Genomic DNA, 16,233 nt, shown 5'->3' with positions numbered 1-16,233 from the left:
CACCAGGGACACCAAGGCTGAACTTATCTAGCAAACCCCCCCAGCCATTACATCATCTCACAAAAGATTAGTTTTTACCGTGCATGACCGTTGGCTCCAGGGAGTTTATCCAACCAATGAAGCAAAATCCACTGTGACATGGTGGGCTGCAAGTGTGGGAGAAAAGCAAGCAAAATGAAAATGGACATAAAGGGTCGTCACGAGGAGAACTTCTCCAGAAAACATATTTAAAATGATCCATTGGTCATATATCACTAAATAGAGTGGTGAGGAGAGATCAGGGAGAGCTAAATTTAACACACTTAGTGTGCTGACATTGAATTCAGTTAGACGAGGACTGCAATAAGAATGCCATACAGAACTTTGGACTCGCTTCCAAGCAGATGTCCAGTTAGGATTTGGCTTAATTTTTTTGGTATACCAAACTGTGTCCCCTATATTGCCCTGTGTCTAGAAACGAACAAAAGACTCTCAGTAACAAAAGCGTGGCTGCTAACATTTTTATTTTGGTTGTTGCTGCATTACAGATTTGAACTTAATAGTCTTGTTGTGGCCATGTTAGCTGAATACCAAGCATCAGAAGGGTTAAGAGGGACTGAGAACAAAATTAAACCGATAGGAATCTCACTGGACTCCCTGTACTGCTTACTGGGAAATCCTGTGTTTGAGATAATTAAACGCAGATTGTTAGACAAGGAATTTCAAGAACTTAGTAGCCAAATCAGGAATAGTGTCTGTGCAAGTTTGGGGATGGTGCAATGTGGACAGCCAATGACGACTTATCTCTACCATCTAACCAGCCTGAATCAGCACAGGGAGTACCTACTATTGAGACTGAATGTGCTATCTTCGGCAATACTGCAAGGGAGATTTCCCAAAACACTGCTTGCAGAAAGACTGTGCCCCTGTGGACAGAGTCATATAGAATCAGTCTTTTTCAGTCATGTTCTTTTGCACTGCCCTTCGTATCAGACAATTCAATCTACGTTCATTAATCAGTTGGTTGTTAGAAGGGAGTGGCAGTCAGATAAATGTAAGGTAACCTTCCTAATGTTTACCCAGGGTTGGGATAAGATGGAGATAGTAGCCAGGCTTCTGCGACACACAATCAGGATTCATTAACAGTATTTTAATGGCTAGATGCAGATTTTGCTGAGTGATTTTATTGTACTGAACCTTTCAGAATCTTGTATATATGCCAAAAAAAGGATTGAGATTGAAATTGAGTTATTAGATCAGACTATTGGCTGGAATAGTGCCCCTTAGGAAACGGTTCATTTAAAGAGCTAATAAAAAAACAGTGGGTAGCATGAAGAGAATTCCCTCTGTATAACCACTAATGTTATATAGCTGCCCTGATCCAGAATTGGTAGCTGCATAACTGTGCAAATGTAATGGTTGGCAGCCTCTTGTTGGGGAAATGCTTGTTCCTTCCCATGGTCTCAGATAGACCAGTGTTCCCAAACTGGTCTGTTGACCACCAGTAATCCACAGATTTCATTCAGGTGGTCTGTGATGTGTCTGTGAGTTAGTAGTTGAAGATGGGATAAGACACATCCATTACATTGAACAGCTGTGCTGGTTTTTCCAGTATAGACAAATGCATAGCTTAGCAGGTCTTGAGTAAATCCAGCAGAGTTTAAATAGATAGAGTATTTAGTAGATAAATTGGATGATTAAAAAGATGTGGAATACACGTAGTAGAAAAGCAAAGGAACCAGGAAAAGTGAGGAAGGGAAGTCATATGGTGTATGTATACATGCTGTATTTGGTACGAAGTTGGAAGTTGGATGGCGGAAGGGAGGGGGTTAAATATGCTCTGTTCCTGTTTTTGAAAATGCAAATAAAAGTTGAAAAAGAACAGCTGTCCTGGTTTTTAAAATTATTTGTACTGCTTCTTTAATTTCTTTTTTTGGTATTTGATCGTATTAAAATTTGGATTGCTACATCAGGCAGAAAAATAATTAAGTGGTCTATCAAGATTCTCAGCAGTTTTCAAGTGGTCGGTGGGGAGTTTGGGATCCACTGGTATAGACTGTACAACAATGCCATACGCCTTCTCCAATACAGATGTTGCTGCTGTGCCTGCCTCTTCAAACCCCTCCTGGTCCATGGAGACCGTGGGGAAGAGGGTGGGGGGAATTCTCCCAGCCTACTCCTCTCAGGAACAGTCCTTTCCTCTGCTTCTGACATGTCTTGCACATCCTTCCCCATCTCTAATTGTTCAGACTCTTCCCCTTCCTCCAGCCTTGGCTCCTGCTTTGCAGGTGGCACAAAAGCCCATCAATCACTGACTTCTCCTCCTGGATCAGCCTTGGGGTACCCCTGCCTCCACTGCACACTCCTCAGAGCCCTGACAATCACCAGTTGGGGATGGGGCATAGATGTAGGCAGGGCTTTGTCCTTTAGTTCTTCAAAGCTTTTCAAGTTGAGAATCTTAATGAGCTTTAATTATATGGATGAATAACAACAAATTAGCTGGTGCTGCCTTCAGTCGGAATAATATATTTTTGTCAAAATATAAATCAACCAAGCAGCAATTAATGGCGGTTTTGTTGTTTCTACAGAGATCATTTCAAGATCTCTCTACAGACTCCGTCACTATACATGAAGCCCTATAAATTTGGAAGTCACAGACATTTTGGAAATTATTATAAAATTTGAAAACTGCTGCCAATCTGAAACTTCAGAGAATATTTGGAAAAGCTGGTTGGTGATCGACAGAATATTCGGCAGCATGATGCAATATGAAACACTAGATGTGTACGTATGTACATATTCAGAAAAATGCACACCACAGCCCTTTAATCTACATAGCATGAAAACTGATCACAAATCAATGGCCATGCAAGAATAAACTAAAGATGATGAAACTCTACTTCAAAAGTACAGTAACTGAGCAGGTTACTGCTATGTTGCGTCTCCTTCTTTTTGTGCGCCATTGTTGCAATACTGCAGCATGTGTGTCTTGTTGAATTCAAGACAGAGGTATCTCTCAGTGATAAGTGTTTGGTTTAAAGAACTCGGCGCACTAGACTTAGGCTGAATCTAGATATATAGGAAAAATCGCTGTGAAAATGCTCTTTTTAAAAAAGGTTTAAAATATACCGTATATTGAATTTACCATTAGCTCACTATCACCATCTAGTGTCACTTTTGTATAATGCACTTAAAACGTCATATTTGCAGCTGTATAGCCGAGTCCTTAGTTCAAGACAGTGAGTATTACTATGGATGCAACACTGAATCACTGGAAAGGGGCCAGCATGATACCACAGCACATCTTACTCATATGCTAGTACCTGTATTTTGCCTATATTTACCAAAAGCCTACGAAATTTCACTTTCTAAAACACTGATAAATTGTCAGTAAGAAAATGAATTCAGTTTTACAAAAAGACCTTAATGTGCACAAAGTATTTGGCCTCCAGGTTCCCAAAATCTGGCTTTACTGTAAAACATGGTACCTTGCAATGGAGAACTTTCAATCTGATGTATCGTAAGTAGCGAACAAGTTCTATAAAACTTCATTTGGGGCTTCATTTGAGAATAGATAAACCAGGTTGCAATCTATACAACATCCCTTGAGCAAAAACTATGTGTCGTACATTTCCGTGTATAAGTTGCCCCCATGTATAAGATGCCCCCTATTTTTGGGACCCAAATTTAAGAAAATGGGGGGAGACGGCATAGAGTTGTTGAGTTTTAAGGGGAGGATTGCCGAAAATTGCTCACCCCATGCATTGCAAAATCCACCTCTCATCTGTCACCTCGCCAGCAGAAGCTGCCAATCGACCGCCCAATTCCTGCAGTGTCAGCCAATCGACACCACCCATTGACGCAGCAACCAATAGCATGCACAATAGCCATTAACAACCGTGGCAGCAACCAATCAAACAGCCACCCTATGCACTACCCATGTATAAGGCGACCCCCATTTTTTGCATGATTTTTAAAGAAATAAACCTAGTCTTATACATGGCAACTTCCTAGACTGGAAGAAATGTCTCCATGCACAATTTTAAGAGGGCCCCGCTTTATCAGATTGTACTTATGGACATTTGTCAGTCACTCAAAGGCATGTAGATCACTTTCCAGCAGTATTTTTGGGGTCATGCAAAATGCACATTGTGTATTTTCTATTGGCTTCCTTTCCAAATTTGTCTTTATTCCTTATGACTACACACTGATGGAGGGCCTTCAGACTTTCCTTTGAGACTACTCTGTCTCAGTTCCTATGCAAATTTCATCTTAGGAGGTTCAATAGTTGTATCCTTTCCCCAAACACCCCCAGAACAGTGCAATAAAACAGTGGCACAATCTGCTCTGATTATCTTGATAATCCGGTCATAAAGTTATCAGCAATGGAGATCCATGAAAAGTCACTACACAGTTATAGGTTTCTTCTTGGAGGAAAGATCCCTTGTGAATACCTCCAGAGAAGTCGCCCCAATAGTTCTAAACAACTCTAGGATCTCCAAAATAGCAATGAAATTTCAGTCAGGTTATATGGGAATGCATTTGCCAAAAAGCTTCATCACTGTGTAATGTAAAGGTAAAGAGTCCCTGTGGTGATATCCCCACCCCATTATAAATGATCACAGTCGCCATTAAGTTACCTGTGGGAAAACTCAATTTTGAGAACCGCAGATCCATGTTGACATTTTCATATTTTTATACCCAAAAAAAGCCTTAAAGGGGAAAGAACAAAACAGAAATCACTTTACATGTGGAGGAACAAGATCTGGCAGAAAACTCCTATCTGTTTTACTGCCAGGCCCTACAAAGAATTATAATCATGTTAAACCAAATGTCAAAGCAATGATAATGCCAAAAAAGCTCTAACGATGGATTTTTCCAGTTACTCTCAGAAACTCCCGAGTAAATCAGAGACAGGGAAAGTCCCTTGACACTTGTCTGTTAACTTTTACTGTTAAATGAGGCATATCAAAGAGATGGCTGTCATCTTCAATATTTTAAATCATAATTTCTTTTTCGCCACGTGCCTTCCTTTGAAAAGAGTTATCAGTAAAATTACGGCCACTTGCTTAAAGTTCTGCTTCAATGGAAACAGAACCTGTGAATGATCACCTTGCCCCCAAGCACTGAAATGCAGGTGCTCAGCAAGAAACAAATTCCTTATTTGCCTGTTTTAACATTACTTAATGTACATATGATTAGAGTCCCTTTTCTCAAGTCGATGAGGCAAAAACCACATTAGTTCAGGACAACCAAGTGTGTAAATAAGTCTGTTGAAGATGACTTTTATCCTTATGCTCTCTACTTACTTCAGTTGAATAATTTATCACCGGCCTGAGTAAAATGAGATTTCTGACCTCTAGGGAGATGGGATGCATGAAAGGGAAAGAGATGAAACATTTCACCACAAGCTGAGGGGAATGTCCTGATTGTGAGGCTAGGGGACACATTTGTGGAACATTTGCCCATCGCTGACATTTTTAAAAGACCTGAATGGTTTGCCTGGATGCGAGTACACTCTGAAATTGTATAGGAGGGGGAAGAGAGCATCTAGCAACACTCACATCTTTTTTGTAAAATAATGCCAAAGAACTTTATCTTATTTTTAAAGCTGCTTCACAGAATTAGTAAAAAAAAAAATTCCTTCCAGTAGCACCTTAAAGACCAACTAAGTTAGTTGTTGGTATGAGCTTTCGTGTGCATGCACACTTCTTCAGATACAAAAGCTCATACCAAGAACTAACTTAGTTGGTCTTTAAGGTGCTACTGGAAGGATTTTTTTTTTTTTTACTATGGCAGACCAACATGGCTACCTATCTGTCACAGAATTAGTGCATAGACAAGAGACCTAAAGGTGGTATCCAACTCAGCATTACTCATAGGGGACTCACTGAAATCAATGACTAAGTTAAGTCTGTTAAGCTCAATAGGTCTCCTCTGAGTAAAATCTGGGACTCAGCTAGATTGGTAAAGAAAAAGTGTTTTACAGTAGTACCTCGGGTTACAGATGCTTCGGGTTACAGATGCTTCAGGTTACAGACGCTTCAGGTTACAGACTCTGCCAACCCAGAAATAGTACCTCAGGTTAAGAACTTCAGGATGAGAACAGAAATCGCACAGTGGTGGTGCGGCGGCAGGAGGAGGCCCCATAAGTTAAAGTGGTACCTCAGGTTAAGAACAGTTTCAGGTTAAGAACAGATCTCCAGAACAAATTAAATTCTTAACCCGAGGTACCACTATATATATGCATTATATATGTGATATACAACAGTGACACCAGATGGCGTTTTGAAACGCTTCTTTGATGTGTCTGGTTCCAGCCTTAGTTGAATACTACTCTAAGGGCCCAACTACATGTGACATTTACCACGTAGTTCGCCATTTAATTCAAGCTTCTTCTTTCATAACTGATCTGAAACAGGGCCCTCGCATGGGGGAGTGCTTTAACTCTTTGTCCCCGCTCTACTCCCTTCTGAATTGGGCCCCTCATACCTGCAATATGCATTAGCGGAGGAAAGCTCCAATTAGACCAAATGACAGAGTTATTTCCCAATTGCCACCAGGGCGCACATAATCTCTTATTAGAACCACAACAAGGAGGCAAAGGGTTACAAATAGAGGTCTATATATCATCTCACACATATAACTTCTCCCAATGACATAATTGCCTGGATCTATTAAAGCACACTGCCTAATGCGAATACCGTATTTTTCCATGTATAAGACACCCTCATGTATAGACTCCTATTTTTTGAGCCCCAAATTAAGAAATAAATAATTGCAACATTCCATGTATAAGATGACCCCCAATTATAAATTTTAAAAAATTGGGGGGACATATAGTCTTATACACAGAAAAATACAGTATTTTGATGCCTCTACCTTGCATGACAAACTTTGGGTGTGGGAAGGATGTAATCAACTACTGATGTGTAAGACAGGCTCTTCATTCCGAAGTGAAAAATCTACATCCTTTAATAAGCATGGTTCAGAAATATCTTTATTCTGCTCAGTGAAGCAAGTATACAATTTAGAGTGGCAGATAAGGCTAGTAGAGGTGGGGTATGGTAGCAGTTTTTTTGCCTATATTAAAATGCATCTTGGGCAAAGTACCCTTAACTTTTTCTTCTATGTTTCCAGCTGATGAGTAAACAATTTAGATAGAAAATGAAATTTTTGAACATAGCTGTTATTGGAAACAAATCAATTTTTATTCATCTTTGGCTACACCACTGTTGAGTTCTGGGTGGTTTGGTACAAAGAAAATCAAGCGGCTATGGATGGGTGAAAAACCCTCTGTGCCCAAACTGATAGTTCAGAGAGAGAAAGAAAGAAAGAAAGCTTCTAATGAGGTTTCAGGGGAATGAGTTGGTGTTGAGCAGAGACTGAAGAACTCTACAGTCGAGTAGGTAGGAGATGCAAAAAGGAAAAAATACAAGGAGGAACATTCTAATTAACAAGAACCAGGAGAAAAGGTACACCATGAATTTCAATAGGGTACAGGTCATTATTTAGTTTACACCAAATATCAGCATCATCTTTGATTTTTTTCTTGTAGCACAACCACAGCCAATTTATGTTCCTAGGGGGGTCTGTATCTTTTTCCAGACAATGGTCTAAATACTGGAAATGCATTTTGCTTCACACAACAAAGTTCTCCCTTCACATGAGGTCAGATTCTAAAATACAATCAGCTCCACCTAAGGACTTCACATACAGGCACATATATAAAAATTTTTGCATATAAAATATTAATGTGAAGAAGCTTTCTCCCACATAGTGTTATTCATGAGGGGAAAAGCTATGGGCAACATATCTTACTGACCTTAATTAAAAGGCCTGTTTTTATATTCTATTATTGTTCTACTTTTCAGCCATTGGTCTCCAAACTAGATGCCACTTGGCCAGCCTGGGCCAACCATCATAATAGAGGGGAAGGAACACATTCTCTTGACTATGAGCAGTAAGCAAATAAACAGAGGTGATGTTTTCTTCTAACATTCATTGCCTACTGGTGGGCATAGAAATTTCTGCATTTGAGTGATTTTGTTTATAATAGGAACAACATTAGGCCACTCTAATATGCCTTCTCTATTCTTTCCTGTGGGTTGGTTGCTTAAGTTATCCAGAGGAATTTTCACCACAGTCCAACTCTATGCTGAATGGTCTTTCAAGTAAAGAAAGAGGGTGTACAGGCATCCTTCTTCTGACAAATTCTAGGAGTTCCAAATTGCGTCTCCTACTTGGCTTTGTGTGCAGAGCTAGGCCAGCATCTCTTGAAATCTAGGGGCTGGATTATGACTTTCAAATACTGGCTAAATATTCATTTTAATACAGACCCAGAAAGTTTACTAACTTCTTTACTGAGAGATACACATAATTTTATGTGGTTTTCTTATATTACCCTCAAACTCAGGCAAATAGGGATTGCAATAGATTCCCTTCTTCTATCGGATGAGTCACAAATCTTCTCTCTCATCAAGCAGAGACCACTAGGCCATGAACTCCAAAAACTCCCAGCCTTTTGTATGTTCATCTGCTTACTTGGGATTGAAGCCCCACCATGGAGTAATGCCTAATTACTTTTATAATTTAGATACTCCATTGCATCACAGAGCTTTTGTGCTAGCTCATCTAAATACATTTCCTTCCTCTGTTTTGTCTGGAAGGTGTTTTTTAAAAACAAACAAACAAAAAACAACAAAACCCTTCCAGAAAACACCACATAGAATATATCACATAAATTTGGATTGCCCTCTTCTCAACACCCTTTGCAGAGATCTCCCAGTGACTCCCTTACAGCTTAAAATATTGATTTACAAAGAATTTGTAATCCAATATTTGTTGAGAGATGATACTCCCAAAACTACCAAGATTGTTTTGGGGTATTTAGCTGAGATTTTTAAAGCTAAATCTAAAGTTGCCTGATTTACTCAAGGGTGGTGGTCTAGTCTTTTATATATTGTATGTGTTTGGATTATTGTATTTGGATGACTTTGTATGATTTTATTGTTTAAACTTATGCCAATAATGGCCAATAATAACAAGTAAAGAAGAATTTGTACTGGATGGCCGATTGTTTTTTCTAACTCAGCAAGTTTTGGGACTTAACATATGAAGCAGACAAATTAAGACATAGCATAATTCTGTCTAACCTGTACTGCTGACTCTAGCAATAGTTCTTCTAGATCTACCACTTGCTATCCTTTTTCAATAAGACAAAAAGGATTCCATTCATTGAACCTAGAAATCTTGGCATGTGCTCTGTCATTCAGCCATGCCCACAACTGCATAGCTTCCTTCATCCTCTGAATAAATGTTAAAGAAAGATTCTGAAATCAGCTGGTGGGCCATTTTGCCCTTTGATTTTCTCTCACTCTACTTGCTTCGCTAGCTCTGCAGCTATAACTGCCCAACTTGAAGAATGTGTGTGTGTGTGTGTGTGTGTGTGTGTGTGTGTGTGTTCCTGCATGCAGGAATCTTTTGCCCAACGTGGGGTTTGAACCCACAACCCTGAGATTAGGCGTCTCATGTTCTACCAAATGAGCTATCCAGGAGAACTCTGAGGTTTCTTTTCTTATTCATTCCTTTTCATTTTCTCATTTGTTCCCTTTCATTTTCTTACTTGTTCCCTTTCTTTTTCTATGCTGATTCTTCAAATATTGGAAAGAACTCCCCAGTAGAGTTACATTGCTTGTTCTGGTAAAATATTTATTTTTGAAAGGCAGCTAGCTTACTTTGCATCAAAGGGTGCCAAATAATTCCTCATTAGGCCCAAATAATTCCTTATAGGCCCATTTCAGCTGCAACATGAATAAAATTGGGAAGCTCTGTTTTATCAGTTTTAATTGGAGTTGACCCAGACCCCAGATGTATCTTAAATAACTAAATTATCGCTAAAGTTCTGTTTGAAGGCTAATGTACCCATAGGAATGGATCAGTCCATCTGTAGAAGCCTGTTATCTACACAGATTACCACAATCAAACAAGCTCTCCTCCAGCACTACCATTAAGCATTAAGAAATCACAGGGTCAGGCAACAGAGAACAATGTGCTGAATCTCTCTTGTCTTGAGAGCCAGTGTGCTGTAGTGGTTAAGAGCGGTAGATTTGTAATCTGGGGAACCGGGTTCGCATCTCCGTTCCTCCACATGCAGCTGCTGGGTCACCTTGGGCTAGGCACACTTCTCTGAAGGGTCTCAGCCCCACTCACCTCACAGAGTGTTTGTTGTGGGGGAGGAAGGGAAAGGAGAATGTTAGCCGCTTTGAGACTCCTTCGGGTAGTGATAAAGTGGGATATCAAATCCAAACTCTTCTTCTGCTGCTGCTGCAATCCTTTGTTGCTCTTTCCATCACTCTACTACTAGTGGAGGACAACTGCCTGAAATGTATTTGCTGAGGTCCTCCATAAGTTTAGAACCCTGGAATGGATAGTGGTGACCTCTCACACGTTTCCTTAACACTTAATGGTAACACGTGGAGAGCACTACAGAGGTATACAAATGTGATACAGTTGCTACAGTAACTAACTTCATTCCATTGGCAATATGTTCTACTCTTCAGATCAAGATTCCATGGAACTAGCGTCACAAAATAACTAGTGTTATCATAGCAGAATCAAAGCCTCACATACTGTTTACAGTAATTTTGAGGTCTTAATGTTTCAGTGAATGGAGTATACAAACATTAGGCCATTTTATGCATTGCCCCAAAACATATAAGTTTGCCACAAAGTGCACATGTTTTCAAAGGCAAGTTTACCACATTCATACTTCACACTTTTAGGCACACACTTGGTGTACATCTAAAAGATATAATGTGAGAAGTGGTTCTTGATCTGGAGTCCCTTCCACCACAGTCACCCTTCTGTAAAAGAACAACTATGCTGATCGACCTCTTAAGGCCATTGTCAGAACAAACAAGATAGGGATAGTAAGATACTTGAAGCTCAAGCCCATTAAAAGCCTGTTGACTTCAATGGGAGTGAGCTGACTGCATGCTTAACCCTTCCTTTTAAATTCTGGATAGACTGTCAGAAACAAGAGTAAAAACAGGAAAAGGTTCTTACACCCTCCATAATTTTCTGGCTGCAAATACAAGTAGTTGGGTTTTTCCTTTAGTATTCATACTCATACACACACAATTTAAAAAGAAAAAGAAAAAAGAAATACTAGCTACAGTGAATGCAGTCCACTGGGAACTGTTCCATGTGAAATGAACAAGAGTCACAAAGGAGCAGTGCAGCAACTATTCGCTGCATTGCTCACCTGAGTGTTTTTTGCACAATTCCCATTCACTTCAGTGGCAAATTGATACAATCACTTATGATTTATAGAGGCAGCTGGTCATTTTTTTTTATAAGCCCGTTGTTTAAAACATTTGATTTTAAACAACACTATTACTGTAAAGTTTTATTTGCATCAGCAGAGAAAGGCGAAAGCAAGGTAACAGAAACGTTCCCTTTCCTAAATCATAAACTCTCCATAAACTAGGACAAACTGGGCTTCGAGGTCACAGATCCAAAGCTATGCAGTAAAACTAATCAGTTCTTTGGACAGGATTTTTTTTTTTAAACTGCTGAACAATCTCTGGACCAGTCAGTCAAATCAAGCCTTTCTGAGAAAAGAAGATTAAAGGGAGTTGCTTAAAATACTTGGAGGGGAGGAAAGATTTAAGCTTTATTACTGAACAGTATGTACAAAATAGTCCATAATGAAGAGGGGAGGGAAAACACCGAAGAGGTCGTCCTCCACCAGTATAAACAGAATGTACTTAGTTTTATAGCAGGCATGGGAGATGAAAACAATTGCCCTTTGAGTAGGGAAAATTAGGAGAAGTGTTTTCAGTATTGATTGTGTGTGAAATTATTTGCAGAAGTGGGACACTAAGCATGATATGGAAAACCTGGGAGGGAGGGAGGGAGGGAGGGAGGGAGAGAGAGGGAGAGTGAAAGAAAGAAAGAGAGAGAGAGAGAGAGAGAGAGAGAGAGAGAGAGAGAGAGAGAGAGATCACACATATATTGATATATTGCATGCATGTATAGGTATATGAACCCAGGGTATGCTCAAGCTGGTGACTGCCTGGAAACCACAGGCACATTGCTTTAGATTAACACACATATATATTTGTGTGCACATGTGCATGTGTGTGTGTGTGCATGCACATATATACACACACATGCAAACATACTCTGGGCAGCATACAAAAAATGATAAAAACTTTTTAAATTCAACTCAAGAACCTCCTATACACAGCAGCAATGATAAAAATGGTAATTTAATATCAGAGAGGGAAGCCAAAGATCATAAGCAGCAGCAACTAATAAATAAAAGGCATAACCATTTCCATGGAGTTGATCCGATGCATGAACATACCGCACGATGCAGGAAATTAAAAACATGGCGGTTAAAAAGGTGTGTGAAATGCCAGGCGCTGAAAGGACATTATAGAACAGTATGTGCCTGACCCAGCTCTCTGAGGGCGGCATTCCATAACCCAAAGTCCATTGCTAAGAAACCCCTTTCTCTTGTGGCAAGGGCACTTGGAGAAGGGTCTCCATTGATGACCTTGGGACTTGGATAGTTACATATCGAAAGAAGCAACACATCAGCCACGGCAGTCATAAACCACGAACAACTTTGGCCCTATCTATACTGTGCATTTCCATACCACTTTAAATTCCCCCAAAGAATCCTGGGACCTGAAGTATGTTTAGGATGCTGAGAGTTGTTAGGAGATGCCTATTCTCTCTCACATGGCTATAATTCCAGAGTGCTTTAACAATCAATTTCTAATTCCAGGGAATTCTGGGAATTGTAACTCTGTGAACAAAACAGGGGGGTTTCCTAACACCTGTCAGCATGCTTCACAAACTAAGGTTCCCAGAATCCCAGTACAGGGACTCCATACTGCTTTAAATGTGCTGTGCAGATGGAGCCTTGTATTGATTAAAAAGTATACTCCATTTAGGTGAGAATGGGTCTGGTCCTGACCGGATGGATACTAGAATCAGCAAGGGATACCCACATGACCTGAAGGTGCTGCTGTGCAATGCCAGGTCAATGATTCATAAGACCACTGCCATCCATGACTTGATCATGGATGGAGGACTTGACCTGGCATGTGTAACAGAGACTTGGTTGGATGAAGCAGATGGGCCTGTCCCTGCCGCTGCATGTCCACCAGGTTTCTCTTACGCACAGCAACCCAGGTCATGTGGGTGGGGAGGGGGGGTTGCAGTGATTTTTAGGAAGTCATTAGTTTGCATCAGGCGTCCTATTGGGAAGGCCCAGTTTTCCGAGTGCATGTTCTGGAAGTTGGGCAATAGGGACAGTACAGGATTCCTTTTGGTGAACCAACCTCCCCGCTGCACCAAGGATTCCCTGCCTGAGCTGCTTCAGGTCGTGGCAGATGTTCTCCTGGAGACACCTAGCTTGGTCGTCCTAGGGGATTTTAACATCCATGCTGACACGACCTTACAAGGGGCCGCTTGGGACTTTCTGGAAAGCATGGTCTCCATGGGGCTGTCCCTGAATAAGTCTGGCCCAACCCATAGCCGCGGACATGCCTTGGACCTGGTGTTTACCTCTATGGATGTTGATGATCTGACAGTAAAAGCGAAATGAAAGAAGTGCCATGGTCAGATCACTTCCTAGTGCAACTGGACTTCTCTGCGACCCATCCCCTCTGCAGGGAAGTGGGACCAATTCGGATGGTCCGCCCCCGCCACTTAATGGATCCAAATGGTTTCCAGAGAGTGGTAGGGGATGCTTTATCCCATGTTGATGGCCTTTCAGTTGATTCCCTGGTGGCCCGCTGGAATGTGGAGTTAACCAGGGCTATTGACTGTTTGGCTCCGAAGCGCCCTCTCCGATTGCATGGAGCCCGGACAGCCCTGTGGTTTTCCACGGGTCTGAGGGCAATGAAACAATCGTTGAGACGGCTAGAGCGCCGGTGGCGGATAACTCATTCCGAATCTGACCGGACACAGGTTAGAGCTCAACGTTGAGCCTACCAAGTGGCGATAGCGACGGCGAAGAAGAATTTCTTCACCGCCTCTATTGCATCTGCAGAAAACAGCAGCAGCAGACTTTTTCAGGTGGTTCACAATTTAGTGGAACCTACCTGCAACATCAGGGCCCAGTACGGGCCACATGTTCTCCTGCAATGATTTTGCAAAGTTTTTTGCAGATAAAATCTCTCAGATTCGGGAAGAAGTAGACTTCACCATGGGAGCAGGGCCGGGGTGGGAGAGTGCTAGAATTTTGTCTAGTCAAGTTGAGTGGGATCAATTCCAATCTGTTACCTCCGAGGATGTGGACAGGATGCTTGGACGAGTGAAACCAACCACCTGTCTTCTGGATCCTTGCCCATCCTGGCTTATAAAAGCTAGCCGGGAAGGACTGGGCGATGGGCTTCGTGGGGTGATGAATGCTTCCCTCCGTGAGGGAGCCTTCCCAGACCCGCTGAGAGAGGCGGTTATTAAACCGCTTCTTAAAAAAACATCTTTAGATGCGGCCACAATGGCCAACTATCGCCCAGTCTCAAATCTTCCATTCTTGGGCAAGGTGATTGAGCGAGTGGTTGCTGAACAACTCCAGGCACGCCTGGAAGAAGCGGACCATTTGGATCCCTTCCAGTCGGGATTCAGGCCTCATCATGGGACTGAAACTGCCTTGATTGCACTGGTTGATGATCTCCGGCGGGCTAGGGACAAAGGTGAGAGCTGTTTCCTAGTTCTGCTGGATCTCTCAGCGGCGTTTGATACCATCGACCATAACATCCTTCCGGACCGTCTTGAGGGGCTTGAGCTGGGGGCACAGTGGTTCCGCTCCTTTCTCCTGGGCCGTGTTCAGAAAGTGGTGGTGGGGGATGAGTGTTCAGACCCCTGGGCTCTCACTTGTGGGGTGCCTCAGGGTTCTGTCCTCTCCCCCATGCTTTTCAACATTTACATGCAGCTGCTGGGAGAGATCATCAGGAGATTTGGGCTGGGTGTTCCATCAGTATGCAGATGATACCCAGCTCTACCTCTCTTTTAAATCAGAACCAGTGAAGGCAGTGAAGGTCCTGTGTGAGTGTCTGGAGGTGGTTGGAGGATGGATGGCGGCTAACAGATTGAGGTTGAACCCTGACAAGACAGAAGTACTGTTTTGGGGGGACAGGAAGCGGGCAGGTGTGGAGGATTCCCTGGTCCTGAATGGGGTAACTGTGCCCCTGAAGGACCAGGTGCACAGCCTGGGAGTCATTTTGGACTCACAGCTGTCCATGGAGGCACAGGTCAAATCTGTGTCCAGGGCAGCTGTTTACCAGCTCCATCTGGTACATAGGCTGAGACCATATCTGCCTGCGGACTGTCTCACCAGAGTGGTGCATGCTCTGGTTATCTCCCGCTTGGACTACTGCAATGCACTCTACGTGGGGCTACCTTTGAAGGTGACTCGGAAACTACAACTAATCCAGAATGCGGCAGCTAGACTGGTGACTGGGGGCGGCCGCCGAGACCATATAACACCGGTCTTGAAAGACCTACATTGGCTCTCAGTACGTTTCCGAGCACAATTCAAAGTGTTGGTGCTGACCTTTAAAGCCCTAAACGGCCTCGGTCCAGTATACCTGAAGGAGCATCTCCACCCCCATCATTCTGCCCAGACGCTGAGGTCCAGCGCCGAGGGCCTTCTGGCAGTTCCCTCATTGCAAGAAGCAAACCTACAGGGAACCAGGCAGAGGGCCTTCTCGGTAGTGGCGCCCGCCCTGTGGAACGCCCTTCCAGCAGATGTCAAAGCAATAAACAACTACCTGACATTCAGAAGACATCTTAAGGCAGCCCTGTTCAGGGAAGTTTTTAACGTGTGATATTTTACTGTATTTTTAGTTTCTATGGAAGCTGCCCAGAGTGGCTGGGGAGGCCCAGCCAGATGGGCGGGGTATAAATAATAAATTATTATTATTATTATTAGGGTGGAAATGGCAAGAAATTGGGCAGTTTTCAACCTTTATTTAATATGAGTCATTTGTAAGGTGAGGAATTTAGTTGTGCATTAATTAATGGCTCATGGAGTTTGCAGGACAAACTTTTGTGCCTTAATGTTGCAGCAAAGGCATTGACTATAGCGTGAGCCACTGAGGACAAGAAATTTTCAGGTCTGTATGCCATTTAGTCTTCAGATTATCTTTTATAAATCTGAATGCACATTGCAAACAATTATATATTTTGCTCCTATCCATATATTTTCCGGTTATTGAAATAGTTTCTATC

At 42.1% G+C, this 16,233-nt stretch overlaps 1 protein-coding gene across 5 annotated transcripts in view; it reads right to left on the bottom strand.

Moving 5' to 3' along the window:
- Positions 1 to 16,233, bottom strand: part of GRIK1 (glutamate ionotropic receptor kainate type subunit 1) — a 154,082-nt gene that overhangs the window by 125,346 nt on the left and 12,503 nt on the right. Inside the window, exon 1 of one of the 5 annotated variants that reach the window (XM_083736340.1) lies at positions 79 to 100. The exons of the other annotated variants lie outside the window; for them this stretch is intronic. Coding sequence (XP_083592466.1) covers positions 79 to 85 — 7 coding nt within the window. The 5' untranslated portion in view covers positions 86 to 100. Of the gene's footprint in view, positions 1 to 78; positions 101 to 16,233 lie in introns of those variants that run through there. 5 annotated transcript variants of the gene reach the window in all.

Source organism: Podarcis gaigeae (genome assembly GCF_964106915.1).
Source record: "Podarcis gaigeae genome assembly, chromosome: 4".
Lineage (NCBI taxonomy): Eukaryota > Metazoa > Chordata > Lepidosauria > Squamata > Lacertidae > Podarcis > Podarcis gaigeae.
Note: the sequence above shows the minus strand (reverse complement) of the source record. Positions and strands in the feature narration are given on the sequence as shown.